This window comes from Haliotis rufescens, unplaced genomic scaffold, assembly GCF_023055435.1.
Source record: "Haliotis rufescens isolate VD_foot unplaced genomic scaffold, xgHalRufe1.0.p SCAF_4, whole genome shotgun sequence".
In the NCBI taxonomy this organism is placed as follows: Eukaryota; Metazoa; Mollusca; class Gastropoda; order Lepetellida; family Haliotidae; genus Haliotis; species Haliotis rufescens.
In genome coordinates, this window is record NW_025964112.1 from 35,663,277 (window position 1) to 35,679,647 (window position 16,371).

A 16,371-nucleotide genomic window follows, 5' to 3' on the forward strand; every position below is an offset into this window, starting at 1 on the left:
TAGATAACACCAATGAAAGGGTCGTGTTTGTAACCTGTAGCGTGGGTTAGTCTGTTAACGCTATGTCACGGGGTGTTTCCAAAGTGTTGTTTTTTTTGTCGAGTCAGAATAAGGGACTTGATGTCTCTTGGTGATTTGCTGTTTGTAGGGCTATATAAAGAAAAACACATTTGTCTCTTTGATTTATAGCAAGGAGGACCCTTCTCCCACTGGTAGGTGCTTCAAGTACTTGTAGTAGTTAGGGAGGTGTGTGTGCGTCTGTGTGTCTATGTGTGTGCGCACGAGTGTGTGTATGTGCATGTGTTAGTGTTAGTGTTAGTGTTAGTGTGTGTTTTTTGGGAGACAGGCACTATGGACAAGCCATTTAATGTTTGGGGTCGGTGGGTTTGCTTGTTTATCATGCAGTTCGAGACGGAGCTCCACGTCTCTATTTCGTGTCCATCTACTCGAGGAAACCAAACAATCATCATAAACACCATCAACATGTTAAACCCGCTGATGTACTGTTGACAGTGCAAGACTTATAAAAAAAGTCAGTCACATTCTGGAAAGACACAAGTAGTCTCTTAAGAATACCATGAACATGCATCAATTGATATCAAGGATGTTTTGACATGTTATACTTCATCGTATGTAACTGTTCCCCGAAAGAAGCCATGTCAATGATATTGTAACCACCGCAATCAAATATTGTTACATCACTCAAAAAACTAAATCATTGTCCACAAAGCATTAACGTATCTACCTAGTCTGTCATATAGCCCATACAAGTCTAAAATATTTGTCAAGTCCAGATTACTGCAGTATCTGAAAATGAAGAAAGTCTCATTGCTCCCTTTAATTATATTTTATAACTAGTATTGGACAACAGTTTTTACTGTAAATTGTATCATTTCAGAGGCTAGAAGTTAGATTAGTATCTACCAAACCCTCAGTGATCTCAAAATCCCTCCTCGCTACAATCTACCCACACCCCCACACCCAACCCAATCCAACCCCTTCACCCCTACACCTCTTTCGCATCTGTAGGCGGACTTGCTTCCTCATGTGGCTTTTTAAAACTGGCAGTAGCTTTGTTCTGTTCAGTACTTTTTAAACTGTATTTACCACTGACAGCACGGGCGCGTGTGAACATGGATTTAACGAATTTTAACGCGTAACTCGGAATTCAGAATGTGGAGTCAGTTGGTGTATGCGCGCAGAGCACGTAACAACATAATCCACGTCTGTGCATGAATGTCAGTTACTCATACCCGAGAGTGTTTCATACTCATTAATGCGCGTCAGCTTTCACGTAAACTAACTTGTATATAAATATTTATTTTATAGTTTATACTTTCCTTATTTGAATGTTTTTGTCAAGTGAAAATATTGTTAATAATGTCATACTATAAGCATAACGGTGACTTACTTTATGCTGGATTTAATTTGGACGATGTGTTGTGTTAGATCGAAGGAATATAAATTGAATATCATATACATAACAAATAATATTATTGTATGCAACAAAAATGTTTAACGCCGGACTCACTTTTATCAACGGAGCATGTAAAATAATCTAAAAAAAACGAAAAAAAACTATTGTGTGAAACAAAAATGATTTACGGCCACACTCAGCAATATTCCTGTTATATGACGGCGGTCTGTAAATAATCGTGTCTGGACCAGACAATCCAGTGATTGATATCATAAGCATCAATCTACGCAAATGGGATACAATAACATGCATCAACCAATCAGTGATTGATAGCATAAGGTTCGCTGAACAACATCGTGTTATGATTACTGCTGTTTCGATATACCCTTGTTTGTTCATTTAGGAGGTAAACATACTGTGTTTTCAATGTAGAGCTTGGTTGCCTGTAGATTTAACCGCGCTAAATTGAATTAAATACATGTAATGTTAAATACACAAATGTTAAATACATGTATCTGTATCCAAAATGAAAACTTTTTGCGTTTTGGAAAACGAGATGGATGTCCCAGCGAAACCGTTAACGAAACCGTATACATGGACACCGATATTAATGGCAGTGTATACGTGGTTTAACACAACTGTATTTTCGTCCAGGTTCAAGATGTACGCAAAGACCATAGTGATCAGTGTACTGGCGCTGCTGGTGCTTCAATACGCCGTCAAGTTCTAGTAAGTATTCCTCAGACTGTCCATATCAAATCTCCCTCCATGTTATTGTTGGCTTGGGGGTTCCCAACGAGATCCGCTAGAAGCTGCCTATGCGAATTGCCTTTCCGTGTCTGAGACATCAAAGGCTGCAGTTTTATCTTATAACATTATCATAGGCATGAAGTTAAACCCGTGGTTAACATGGCGCTCACTTATCCTACAAATCGCAAACACATCTCCAGAACATTTTGATTAGGGCTTTCATACTCGTATTGCTTTTGGGCTAGTAGTCAATCACATCTCGGGCCGATGGCCAACCTGGGTACAGAGGTGAAGTCCATGAATGACGTCCGCTACTCATCTTCCCGAGGCAAGGGAGTTAACTGATTTTAAAAGTCCAGTTTCCAGTTGGAAATCAGTGTTGACACCAGGTGTTCGCGTAAAGGGTAAGCATGCCGATTGTTCTGTTCTACCTGTAGCCCCCACCACCACACAATTTGCATGAATTTAGTGTCGATAATAAAGAATGGGAGTTGTGACCGTCTGAGTGCTAAGATCACAGAAAGTGATCCTTGGCCCCGTTAAAACGTAGTTTTCTTGGCACATAAAGCTGACAAAAAAATGCCAAACCCACACACAATCACTCCCCACCGACAATGCTGAATAAATAGTCCCATTAAAAGACTAAAGAAAACTTGAGCAATATGTTTTATAACTTTTTGTCTTTTTTATATCATTTCAGTTTCAAGATGGGTTACAGCAAACATATCTTCAACCACTACCCCGGCCCCTGCCACCAGGTGCAAGGAATGGGTCAGCTGCTTTTGTACTTACTCTCCTTAAACCCATCTTCCCGAGGCAAGGGAGTTAACTGACTATAAAAGTCCAGTTCCCACCCTTGCCGAACTAGGCTGGTATTATGGAGTTTGGCTGGACTAACGAGTCTATGCATAGTCCAATCAAATTCGCGAAACGAAATCGAAATCCGGTCAGTAAATGGTCGTGCAGATTTCGGTCGATTGCAGGATTTGTAAAGCATGTGCACCGCCAACTCGTTGTCAACAGATATTTTGTCTGTTCATGTTTTTTGAAACAAGGTGCTCATAAGATTTGATGCACTTCGCCATGTATGACCCGTTTTATCACAATATGGATCTTGATTATCGATCACATCGTCTTGACTGGGCGCCGCCATTTTGTTTGAAACAAATCAAGTGATACAAGAGGTGGAATGTGATTGGTCCATAGGAGAGGCTTAGAAGGGACATAACTCGTAATAACCTGGCACTACGATCGAGCCCAGGAATTCCAGCCTAGTTCGGAAAGGGTGGAAACTGGACTAAACTAAAATCAGTTAACTCCCTTGCCTCGGGAAGATGCCTTAAGCCTAGCTCTCGGCAATTCTTGGTACATACCAAAGTTCATCATCCTACGAAGCAGACAATGCCCCGTTTACGTAATGCTTGTTTTGTTTGCAATCAGCAATATTCGTACTTTATCACTGCTGCTCGTAAATAGTCGAGTCTGGATCAGACAAATTAGTGGTTGATATTATGAGCAACATCCCACGCCGTCGGGATACGATGAGTTGCAATCAACAAAGCCACCGAACCTGACCACCCGACCTAATATAGTCGCCGTTAACAAGAAGCACTAGAGGGGTTGTGTGACATGCAAATACTTGAAACGGGAAACGATTCATGCACTGCATCATTCAATTTATGTTAATGTATTTTGATTATGTATGATTATAATGATTATCAGGTATTGGCTCTGAAGACATGCACTTGATGGACAATGGTATCGTATTCATTTCATCGGTGAGTATTAGGAAATTATATATTATAAGCAAGCTTTTAAAGAAGTGACCTTTTCATATTGCCTATGGGATTATCCTTTTCTTAAACACATATTATGATATCTTTTGGCGAACTTCAGCACTCCCTGTAACATTCATACCAATAAACTGAAAATGAATTGCTTTACAAACAATTCAGAACGTGGTCGCGATATGGAGATGTAAGATTCATGTGATATACGCCAAAGCCATCAACATTACGCCATGCCCACAGTTGCCCAATACCTACGATTGTCTGGTTACAGTAAACTACGTTTATAACGAACACGCTAATAACGAACTGACCGATATAACGAACTTAATTTTTAGTCCCGGCCATTTGTTGTATATATGCTGTATATACAATCTTATAACGCACTACGGTTATTACGAACTAAAATTTGTGGTCCCTTTGAGTTCGTTATAACCGTAGTTTACTGTATTAAGATTAGGGTTTGAAGAGAATATGCCACAATAACAGGAGATGTCGTTATGATTGCAGTTTGATTATGGAACAAATTTTGATTATTTCCAAAGGAAGACATATTCTTTATTAACAATAAAATTGATTTGATTAAATAACTATTCATGAAGCAAATTAGTGAGTAGCGAATGAACTCAATCCAATAAAGTTGACCTCGTAGGAATGAGGAGGCAGTAGGAATGTGCGAGCATAGCTCTGCTGATGCGTAATAAAAGCGAGCTGATTGCTTCCAGGGGTTTAGGATGAAAGCCAACTCAGCAGCCTTTGACAAGTTCTACTCCGAGAACAAGGGCAAGGGCACGATCTATCTGTTCGACATGAACGACCCCAAGAAGAACGTCCAGGAGATGAACCTGACCTCCACCAAGGAGTTCGACAAGGACAGGTTTCAGCCCCATGGTATCAGTGTGTGGGAGGACAAGAAAGCAGGTGGGCTGATAGGGTTTAGTATGCTGTATTGGATGTAGCGGGGGTATCAGTGATGCTTTCGGTTCTTGTTTTATTAGTTCTTCAAAGACACTTTAAGTTTCCATGTGTCCTTCGGGGACACTAAGAGCTGTTATCAGTCCTTCGGGGACACTTAAAGATGTCATCAGTCTTTCAGGGACACTGAAAGCTGTTATCCTTTCTTCATGGAACATTTTGAGCTGTAACCAGTCCTTCAGAGACACTCAGAGCTGTTATCAGACTTTCAGTGACTCTGAGAGCTGTTATCATTTCTTTACGGAACATGTAGAGCTGTCATCAGTCCTTCAGAGACACTTATTGGTGTTATCAGTCCTCCAGAGACACTTAGATCTGTTATATCAGTTTTTCAGGGACACTTAGAATGTGTATTCAGTTCTTCAGGGACACTTCTTGCTGTTATCAGTCCTGCAGGTGAGGTGTCCAGTTTTGATGTGACAGTGTTATGCATGACACACAATGTGTGTTAGGTGAAAGACTGCTCGAATGTGTGAAGAATGATCTGCAAAGGTATGGATATCTTCTTATGTAAAGTATTTTGCTTTCAGGTAAATTGTACCTGTATGCTACTAATCACGAGCGAGATGGAGAGGAGAGAATAGAGAAATTCCTGGTGTCTGTGGCCAAGCGTTCTCTTCAGCATCTGAAATCCTACTACGGAGATCCAACTATAAAACAGTAAGCGCGAAGCGAAGTTTGCAGTGGACGTACGCAATCTTCTATTTAAGACGACCTGGCTTTCTTCTGACATACGTTACAGTCGCGTTTAAAATATTGGAGTAACTTGCCGTCCACCATTAATCCTATCCAACCTTTCTTTCTTCGTTTAAGGGATTTGAAATAGCCAATAGTGCCGCAGTTTAACATGAACACCCCAATCGAATTAAAAACTCTTCTATTTCCTGTTGAGAGATATGAACATGTTAACAAACGGTTCATGAGTTATTGATTGAGTGGGGTGTAACGCCATTGTGAACAGTGAGAGAGTGTGTAAGTTAGGTTTTAATGCCGCTTTGAACAGTATTCCAGTTATATCAAGGCGTGTCAGCCGATGGGGGAAAGTCCGAAGTAATGCAGGCCTCAGATGTTTAGCTCTTTGGTGAACCCACGAGCACGGTTCGGCTATAGTGCTTACAAACCTAGAAACATAATCGGGTCGAACCGGGATTCGAAACAACATCGTAGGTTTCTGGCTTACCCAAGGGACGTAATTCGGCACAACGGGTTGGGCCACCCTTACCCCCAAACGTTCATGAAATCAATGACATTCCCCAAACGGAACTTACTTATCAACGCTGTCATGGTTTATTTCCAGACTGAACGACGTCATTGCCACCGGCGACGACAGCTTCTACTACAGCAACTTCTTCTCGTCGTCCAGCTATATTGGGCGTATGCTGGAGATGATGTCCTTCATGGCTTGGACCCACGTAGGCTACTATGATGGCAAAGGATATCGCACTGTAGCAGATGGAATCATCATGGCCAACGGTATACAGATGTCCCGGGATGGAAAGTGAGATCATCTTCTACACAGTGCTGATTTTTTCTAATTCCAAATATATTTCGTTGCGGTGTTTTTATCTAAATAGATGGTATATATTTTAGTTTGTTTGTTTGTTTGTTTGTTTGTCGTTTATCGCCGCACTCAGCAATATTCCAGCTATGTGACGGCGGTCTGTAAATAATTGAGTCTTGACCAGACAATCCATGAATTGACATCATGACCATCGATCCACACAATTGAGATTGATGACATGCATCAACCAAGTCAGCGAGCCTGACCAACTGATCCCGTTAGTTTTGAAGACCTATTCTACCCCGGATCTTCACGGGTCTGTTATATATTTTAAATAATATTTGTTTTATTATCTGCTTTAAATGAATAGTCTTACTGGTACTACAAAACGTTTCTTACAAACACAAAACATTTGTTCAATTAAGGTTTCGGTATCCCATTGGTGTCAGGCGCCAGAACTCTCAGAGCAAAATCGTGTCCCTTACAATCTGATTGTGTGCTACAAACTGATTGGTTGAAAACAGTGATTTAATGAGATTCGAAGTAAGGAAATCTGTATCCACAGTGCATGGATAGTGTTTTTTATCAGTATCTTTTATTTTCTCATTCCAAATTTGAAAAGACGTGCCATTCGGCTTGGCGAAAAACAATTCTGCCAACCACGCGGGTTCCGTTGTCCTGCCGTCAAAGTGTTGTGTTTCAGATACGTCTTTGTCGCTACCAGCATGGGCCATGAAATAAAGATATACGAGAGAAGGAACGATAATTCCTTGAACTTGAAGCAGGTATGCAAATAGATGACTTTATTGTTACTTAATATATTCGCCAAACACCTCGCTTGAATAACAACGGAATCACTTCTTCAGCGGTTAAGATAAAAGCAAGAAAAAAATTATCTACGAAACACAAACACCAAGGGAAACAATTCGACTATTTCATTTTTAAGACAAAAAAAGGGTTGATCATGCCTTTCATATAATTGCCTCCAATGACAACAAAACAGGAAGACAACGTTGTAATGATGTTTCGTATCAAGCAATATGCAACGTACTTCTTCTTTTCTAGTCATACGCCTTCCACACGTTTCCTGACAATATCATGGAGGACCCAGTATCCGGGGATCTGTATGTAGCCTTCCATCCAATCGGACACCTTATGGCACAACACGTGACAGATCCGTCTTTAGAAGCGCCGTCTCAGGTATGAATGAAGTCATTCAGACGTCGTAGTTTGTCGGATAGCTAAACTCGTCGTTTGTAAATATTGCTATCTTTATATTGATGTTTTGAAACGGTACGTATTTCAGCGTGATCAGATAGTGGCAGAAGTTTTTTCAGGAATTTCCTAGTAAACATATTTATGACTCATGTTTTCCACTGGACAAGATTGTATGTTTTTTTTGTTGTGGTTCCCAAAACAATATTTTTGTTCCTGTTACGTCTACATTTAGAAAGAGAATGCAAAAGGAAATGCAGATTAACACTGTCGATAAACGTCATGTGTCAATATATTTGAGGGTGCTGTTTAGTATAAGATGCGCGGATGGTTCAACATTTGAACATCGTCGGTTGCTATGTATATTTCTTTCCATCCTGTACCAAAACACAAAAATCATAAAACAAATATTTTTCTCAGATACAACAATTTTGACCTGTACATTGATTTGGACTTGTACTTGGACTTGGACTTGGACTTGTACTTGGATTATAAATACAACTTGGACTTGGACATAGACATGGGCATGGACATGGATTTTAAATACAACTTGGACTTGGACATAGACATGGACTTGTACTTGGACATGGACTTGGACTTGGATTATAAATACAACTTGGACATGGATATGGACATGGATTTTAAATACAACTTGGAATTGGACATAGACATGGATATGGACATGGATTTTAAATACAACTTGGACTTGGACATAGACATAGGCATGGACATGGACATGGACATGGATTTTAAATACAACTTGGACTTGGACATAGACATGGATTTGTACTTGGACATGGACTTGGACTTGGATTATAAACACAACTTGGACATGGACATGGACTTGTACTTGGATTATAAATACAACTTGGACTTGGACATAGACATGGACATGGACATGGATTTTAAAAACAACTTTGACTTGGACATAGACATGGACTTGTACTTGGACATGGACTTGGACTTGGATTATAAATACAACTTGGACATGGATATAGACATGGATTTTAAATACAACTTGGAATTGGACATAGACATGGATATGGACATGGATTTTAAATACAACTTGGAATTGGACATAGACATAGACATGGATATGGACATGGATTTTAAATACAACTTGGACTTGGACATAGACATGGACTTGTACTTGGACATGGACTTGGACTTGGATTATAAATACAACTTGGACATGGACATGGACATGGACATGGACATGGATTTTAAATACAACTTGGACTTGGACATAGACATGGACTTGTACTTGGACATGGACTTGGACTTGGATTATAAATACAACTTGGACATGGACATGGACATGGACATGGACATGGATTTTAAATACAACTTGAACTTGGACCTGGACATGGACATGGATTTTAAATACAACTTTGACTTGGGCTTGGACTTTACATATAATTTGCACATAAACGTTGACATGGACTTGAATTTTCAATTTAAATTCAGATCCTACAGGTGAAACTAAAGCAAGGCACGGTGTCCGCAGTGACGGAACTATTTGTTGATGACGGACACCTGGTGTCAGGATCCTCCGTTGCAGTTGTGTACAAAAAGAAGATGCTGATTGGCTCCTTGATTAACAAACTTGTGTATTGTGACGTAACTGTACCTCTGTAGAATGTCTTGGGAATCTCTACCTAATAAAATGTGTTATCAGATATCTATTAATGATATGAGGCATTTTGCATGTGCGATAGAGCCAACATAGAGACGGTCATATCACAGGAGTGTAATAACCAGACCCGTATTACACACACTGCCGGGCCGATATGGCATTTCAATACATTTTGAATCGGCGATAGATATCAGCCGGGTGGTAAGGAATTAGGGTTACGTCCCTTAGTGTGTCGTCTGCTCGGCTAGCTTTCCCGTGACGATGTCTTCCAAACAAGGTGGAAATGTATTGCATTCACATGCAAATCATACATTTACAATTTGATGTTATGATATATGATGAAAAGGTTATTATACGTCAGTTTTCATATCATACCCTATATCAAACCTCAAGGCCATCAGGCGGACAGGGGGTCTCGGCTTGATATGGGGTATAATATAAAAACTGACATGTAGTAACCTCTAAATATACCCACGATTTTTCAAGGTGTATCGGGCACGTCTATACTGACACATCGACCAACAATATATGTGTAATCGACATTGAAGCGTCGTTCGAATCTGTTGGTTCAGCGCCACACGGTGCAACGACATTCAGCTTTGTAAGTTTTATGTGTCATTGTCGCCTCATCATTTCTTCAGTGGGGCTGGCCGCCTCCGTGGTCTTGTGGTAGAGCGTCCGCCCGGAGAGCGGAAGGTCCGGGGTTCGATCCCCGGCCGCGTCATACCAAAAGACGTTAAAAGATGGTACTTGTTGTTACCCTGTCTGGCGCTCGACATTAAGGGGCTAAAACAAGGACTGGTCGGCTCGGAGTCAGTATACTGTGTCTGAGTGGGGTATTCATGTTAAACTGCGGCATGGTATCTCAGTGAGCTAGCACTATAAATCGGCATCAGTCCGGACTAGTACAAGCAGGCACACACACACATACACGTGCATGCACGTCGCTATATAAGTGCAATAATCTTGGACGCGACGTAAAACCCAATTTCACCTCACCTCACCTCTTCAGTGGGGCACGGGTGCCCCAGTCGTCTAAGGCGCCGCAATTCGCTGTGCAGAGTTGCGTCCCTTGGGCACGCCAGAAACCTATGATTGTGGGTTCGAATCCCGGTTCGCCCCGATTATGTTTCTAGGTTTGTCAGCACCATACCCGTGCTCGTGGGTTTCACCGAAGTGATAAACGTCTGAGACCTGCATCACTTCTGGCTTTCCTCCCACATTAAGCTGACACTCCGTGATATAACAGGAATACTGTTTAAAACGGCGTTAAACCCAACTCACTCACTCATTTCTTCAGAGAAAATGGATTGTGGTTTACTGTTTAATGAGATAGTGTTTTTAGAGTTTAAAGGTTGGTACCTTCATTTTAGGTTAGGTATCGACTCTAACACATTTATTTAAACTTTACAGTGTCAATCGACTTTCATATTCGTGCATACCAAATGCTTAAAATTTCCCACTCCTTTTTATATGCATAAAGCGGCTCGCATTTATTGTGCAGCAACCACCCACAAATGGACTCTTTTTCCAGAGACACCATACCTATAATTATAACTATATGTGATCGCTGCTGTGAACTAATCAATGCAATAATCATATGCAACCGACCATGTCGGATTAACGGGACTTGACTGTAGTTAAAATTTAAATACACTGCACATTATCACTAATATAACATATACCATGTTCAAATATCTTAGTTTTCAGATTTTGTGAAAACATACAGACAGATAAAGTTTGTTTAATACATTTTGTCCTCAAGTGTTTTTATGGAGGAATTTATCAACATAGGCGCTACATAGATCGAGGTTTTGGACACTGTGTTCAGGGTTATTCAAATGGCTGACTTGGTTGATGCATGTGAGTGCTACCCAATTGCGTGGATCTATGCTCTTGATATTTATCAGTGGATTGTCTGGTCCAGACTCGATTATATACAGACCGCCGTCATATAGCTGGCATATTACTAAGTGTGGCGTTAAAAAACAAACAAATACCAAACAAACATTTATTGCATCTGATATGGAAAGCATTAGCTGCCAATGTCGTCCAACGGAGGTAGGTTGAAATCGGGTTTGACGTCCCGTTCAATTTGCACTCATGTTTAGCATGGATACCCAACTCTGACTCTGATCCGACCCGTCCTTGTTTTATCCCCTTAAGGCGGAGCAACAAGCATCGGTTTGGTATTATGCGCATCGGGCTTGAACTAACAACCTTCGGATCTCCGGGAAGACGCTATACGAAACGCTCTATCCACTAGACCATGGAGGCGGTGATTATTTGTTGATTATTTGTCATCGTACTTACACGGCGTGGGCCGTTGCTCACAACATCAATCACTGGGGTTATTTACAGATCGCCGTCATTTAGCAGGAGTGTGGTATTAACCAACCAACAAACATATCTATAGGCAAACCAAGAAGAAAGAGTGAGTGAGTGAGTGACTATAGTTTTACGCCGCTTTTAGCAATATTCCAGCCATTTCACGGCGGGGGACACCAGAAATGGGCTTCACACTTCTTACCCATGTCGGGAAACGAACCCGGGAATTCGGGTGACGAGCGAAGGCTTTAACCACTAGGCTACCCGACCGCTCCAAAACCAAGAAGAACACATTAAATACATTAAAGGGTTACATGTAATAATAATGTTTACAGTACAGACACTCCATGGATCATTTGCCATTTGCAGGCTGGAGCGGCCTGTCATGATTGAAATTCAAGCACACGCAATAATAAAACTCTCTGCTATGTTTATTGCTATTTGTGTTAGTCTTTCTAAATGAAAGAAATGCATAATTCACAATTAAGTCAGCCGGTACAATAAAAAAACTACAAAAGTAAAAACATAAAGCGTTGCTGGCAATAGTGGATTCCAACCTTCTGGCTCAGCTCGGGCCGACATTTCTTGAATTCAGGCATTACCCAAGCTCCTTCACTACGACTTCCAACCCCAAATGTAGTGACATTTATATTTGTGTGAGGAACCCAACTTCCCTTTACATTATCATTAAACTAATTACTTGTCAGATGAAACTTGAAATGAAATAGAAATTCAAATTGACAAACAAAGAAGATAATCTAGCTGGGGTAAGAGTTGTCACATGTTTGTAAACTTAACGGTTCAGGGATGTGGGGGATACAGCGTGCACAGATGACATCGAGATGTTGAGTGTTTCACTGGAACCACAATATCTACCTTGAGAAATTGGACAATTATTTGTTTTACATTTTTTTTACATTCCCCCAATGCTAATACTGACAGAACTTATACTATCATTCACGATCAGATCAACAACTGGAAGGTTTATCAACAGAGGCACCTAAGAGGGAGAGTTCATTTGGGGAGAGTTTATTTCCTGTAAGCTGAAAAGAGTTCTTCCTAATTACTACCAGTATGCTGACTGCCCTACAAGAGATGATCAAACCATTGATCTATGTTACGGGAATGCAAAGGACGCCTACAATGTTCAGGAAACCCCTCATTGGAACACCGGATGATAATGTGATCAGTTGTATTCCAACATACAGACAAGAGCCCAGATGTGACAAACCTATTGTAAAATCTGTCAAATCGTGGACAGCAGATTCACTGGATCAATAAGGAGAGTGTTTTCATTGTACCACTTGGAATGTGTTCGAGGAATCAAGTGTTGACCTAAAAGAACTAGCTGATGTAATTACTGATTTCATAAATTTCTGTGTAGACTTTATTGTGCCGGATAAATTAATCAAAGTTTACCCGAACAGCCGCGTTCAAGCCCTGGGTATCAAAAGAGCTGTGCTCAACGAAAAGAAGCAAGCTTTTCGTGCAGGCGACATGACAAAAGTAAAATCCATTTCAAAGGACATCATGGATTCGACAAGGGAATGCCAATCACTTTCGGTACAAAATCTACGTTCTGCTTGGCATAGCATAAAGACTATCATTGGGACTAACAAAAACCACAAACGCAAAAATGCACAGGATGACGGGTCTTGCGCCAATGAGTTGAACTATTTTTATGCTCGTTTTGATACTTGTGATTGTTCCTCAAAAAGTTAAAAATGTGTTTCAGTCCCTTAATTAAGGATGATAACGTAGCCATATCTGATGATGATATGCTTAAATCTTCATGGGCAATAAGCAAGGCGTGCAGCCCGGATAATATACTAAGTCTAGTATATGGTTTAGTATTTATAAAAGGCAGTGTGCAGTTGTGCAGCATATTTTCAAGCTTCATTAGATTGCCATTGCATTACTATAATATATTGGGAAGGTTCTGACATTGTACCTGTTCCCCAAAAGCAAAACCTGACTGTACACACTGACTATCGCCCTGTGGCTTTAACTTCAATAGTTGTGAAATGCCTTGAACGCATTATGAAGAGATTGCTAGTTTTCAGCATATTCGTGACCCTTTGCAATTGGCATATGGACCCAACAGGTGTTGAGGACGCTACACAGATTCCCCTGCATAAGCTTTATAACCACATCCATAACGGTAAATTGTAAGAATATTGTTTCGTCGATTTTTCAACCGATTGCAATAATATACAACCTCACTCGCAAAAGCTTGATAACATGGGTGTTAACTCAAATATTGACAAATGGGTCAAATCCTTGATTGTTAACAGGCCTCAGTCCCTCACCGTTAAAGGCACCATCTCTTGTTCGTACTTCTACAGGTTGGGTAGGCTAGTGGTTAAAGCGTTCGATTCCACACTTTGGTACAATTTGCAAAGCCCATTCCTGGGGTGATATTGCTGAAAGTGGCTTAAACCATACTCACACACTTACACACTCACTACAGGGGCCCCTCAAGGTTGTGTCATCTCGCCAATTTTATTTATTTTGTTCACAAATGACTGTATGAGCCCTTTCATTTCCATCGTCTCGGGGTAAGGGAGTCAACTGGCTATAAGAGTCAAGTATCCTCCCTTGTCCAACTGCGCTGGAATTATGTCGCTCGATCGTAGCGCCACCAGTGGCTATTACAAGTTATGTAATTCGTCCCTTTGTCCCTTCTATTGCCCACTCAGATTCCACCTCTCACATCACTTGCCATCTTCCCGAGGCAAGGGAGTAAACTGACTATTAAAATCTAGTTTCCACCCTTGCCGAAATAGGCCGGAATTGGGAGTTTTGGTTGGACTAACGAGTCTGTGCATAGTCCAATGTGACGTTAAGTTGCACATGTCTGTACTTAAATACAACAGAATATACACATTGATTCAATACCTCGTTGTGTCATAATTGGACATTATTCCTAACTAATACAGGTATAAAAGACAGTGATTGGGACAGCAACAGTTGTTGGGGACCTAGTCTAACCCGAAATCCCCTCTTTGCCGGCGTAGGAGGAACATGCGTGGGGTATAACCGCTCTTTGTTTGTTCAGAGCAAACGCGGTCACCTCGACCTTTCAGAAAGCAACTACCACAATTGATATGTGTACAGTAGTGAGTCAGCATTACTGGGACTACGACGCGAGCAGGCCGCAGACTATACCGGGTTTAGGAGATAAACAGGGTATCAAAAATGAGACGTGCTGATATAAGGGTAAACCGTGCTGTAAAAGTTGATTTGTCATCCATGTGACTTCGTGTGGTTTGCAAATATTGGTATAAACCGATAGTATATGGGACCGCCTCCGTGGTCTAGGATAGAGAGCGTCTGCCTGGAGAGTGGAAAGCCCGGTGGTTCGATTACCTTCATAAAGACGTAAAACATGAAAACAAGGATCAGACGCTTGGAGTCAGTATAATGAGCCTGCATGGGATATCCATATTAAACTGCTGTATGGTATCTCGGTGGGCTAGCGCTAATAGACATTAGTCCGGACTAACACACGCATGCACGCTTCCATTTCTCTTCCCACATCATGCCGACACACAGTGAAATAAACACAAATAACTGAAATACTGTTGGAAGGGGCGTTAAACCAAAATCATTCTCTGGATGGTGGAGCCTAAGAATTTATTTTCAGAGTACATTTTCTTCAGGCCATCATAATGCGGAGGGTAATTCTATATTTTATTCTGAAACAAAATATATTTTCAAACAAATTCCAAAGCCCCTGATCGGTACCTAAGCGTCTCCCAGGCTTGGCTCACCAAGTACCTTTGGTTGTACAAATACTTTTGGACATGGGCGAATACTCTGTTGGTGCTGCGATACTGTGTAAAAACAACAATAAATACATTCAATATAGACCACAACCCCTGTCTGTAACCAGGCACCCAATATAGTCGAGAAAATGGGTGTGAATGAATGTTGTTTAATGTCACACTCACAATAGTCGAGCCATATTTCAGAGGTCTGCCAATAATCGAGTCTGGTTCAAGTAAACCAATGACGACATCAGGGTAGTCCACTAAGTCAGATAGCCCGACCACCCGATCAAATTAATCGTCGCTTACGGCTAACAATAGAGGGTCATGGGCCTAGTTCAGCCCCGGACTACACGTGGTCGACAAAATAACGAGAAGGTTTTCTGTTCTAACACTAACCATACTCCAGATAACCAAGTGGACGGGATGTGACTTGTAATCTGTAGCGTCATCTATAGCGGGATGTTTTCTCAGTGGCGTTTTTGTCGAGTCAGCCCAAGCTTGGTGTCTCTTTGTGACTCGTTGTGTGTGTGGCCTTGAACACTTAATCTATATTTAGGGCCCATGGTACGGGATTGTAGTTGGGATAGTCTGCAGTTCGAGATGGAGCTCCGTTTCCATCTACTCGAAAACAAATATCACAAGGTGTGATCATGTATAAACCCATGTTGACATGTGCAATACTGGGAAAAATGTTACATTTTTTTACATTTTGGAATGGGGTCGTTGTCGGCACACCTGATACGGCTATGTACCCGGGTATATTTCTTTATAGGGAAAAATACCCACATAGTCACTGTGTACTTAAATATACCCGGAAATAACTTCTCGAAAGACTTTTACGACATTACCAGTTCCGTTTACGACATCGGCGAAAGACTAGTTCATACAGACTGTCAATCAACCGTAGCTTGCGCGAAACTGAAAGAAAGCGATCTAAGTGTAGCTGGCACTGGGTCGAGACGACCCGTACGCTGAAGGTAAATGGTGGT

At 41.1% G+C, this 16,371-nt stretch overlaps 1 protein-coding gene across 1 annotated transcript; it reads left to right on the forward strand.

Annotated features, from left to right (window-relative positions):
• Positions 1-102: 102 nt before the first annotated feature.
• LOC124149810 (serum paraoxonase/arylesterase 1-like) lies at positions 103-9,922 on the forward strand. The gene is made up of 10 exons (XM_048382633.1): positions 103-212; positions 2,072-2,146; positions 2,868-2,938; positions 3,890-3,945; positions 4,680-4,875; positions 5,460-5,589; positions 6,227-6,427; positions 7,134-7,215; positions 7,496-7,630; positions 9,113-9,922. The coding sequence occupies exons 2-10, from the start codon at positions 2,079-2,081 to the stop codon at positions 9,281-9,283; spliced, it is 1,110 nt and encodes a 369-aa protein (XP_048238590.1). The 5' UTR covers positions 103-212; positions 2,072-2,078; the 3' UTR covers positions 9,284-9,922.
• The last annotated feature ends 6,449 nt before the right edge of the window (positions 9,923-16,371 follow it).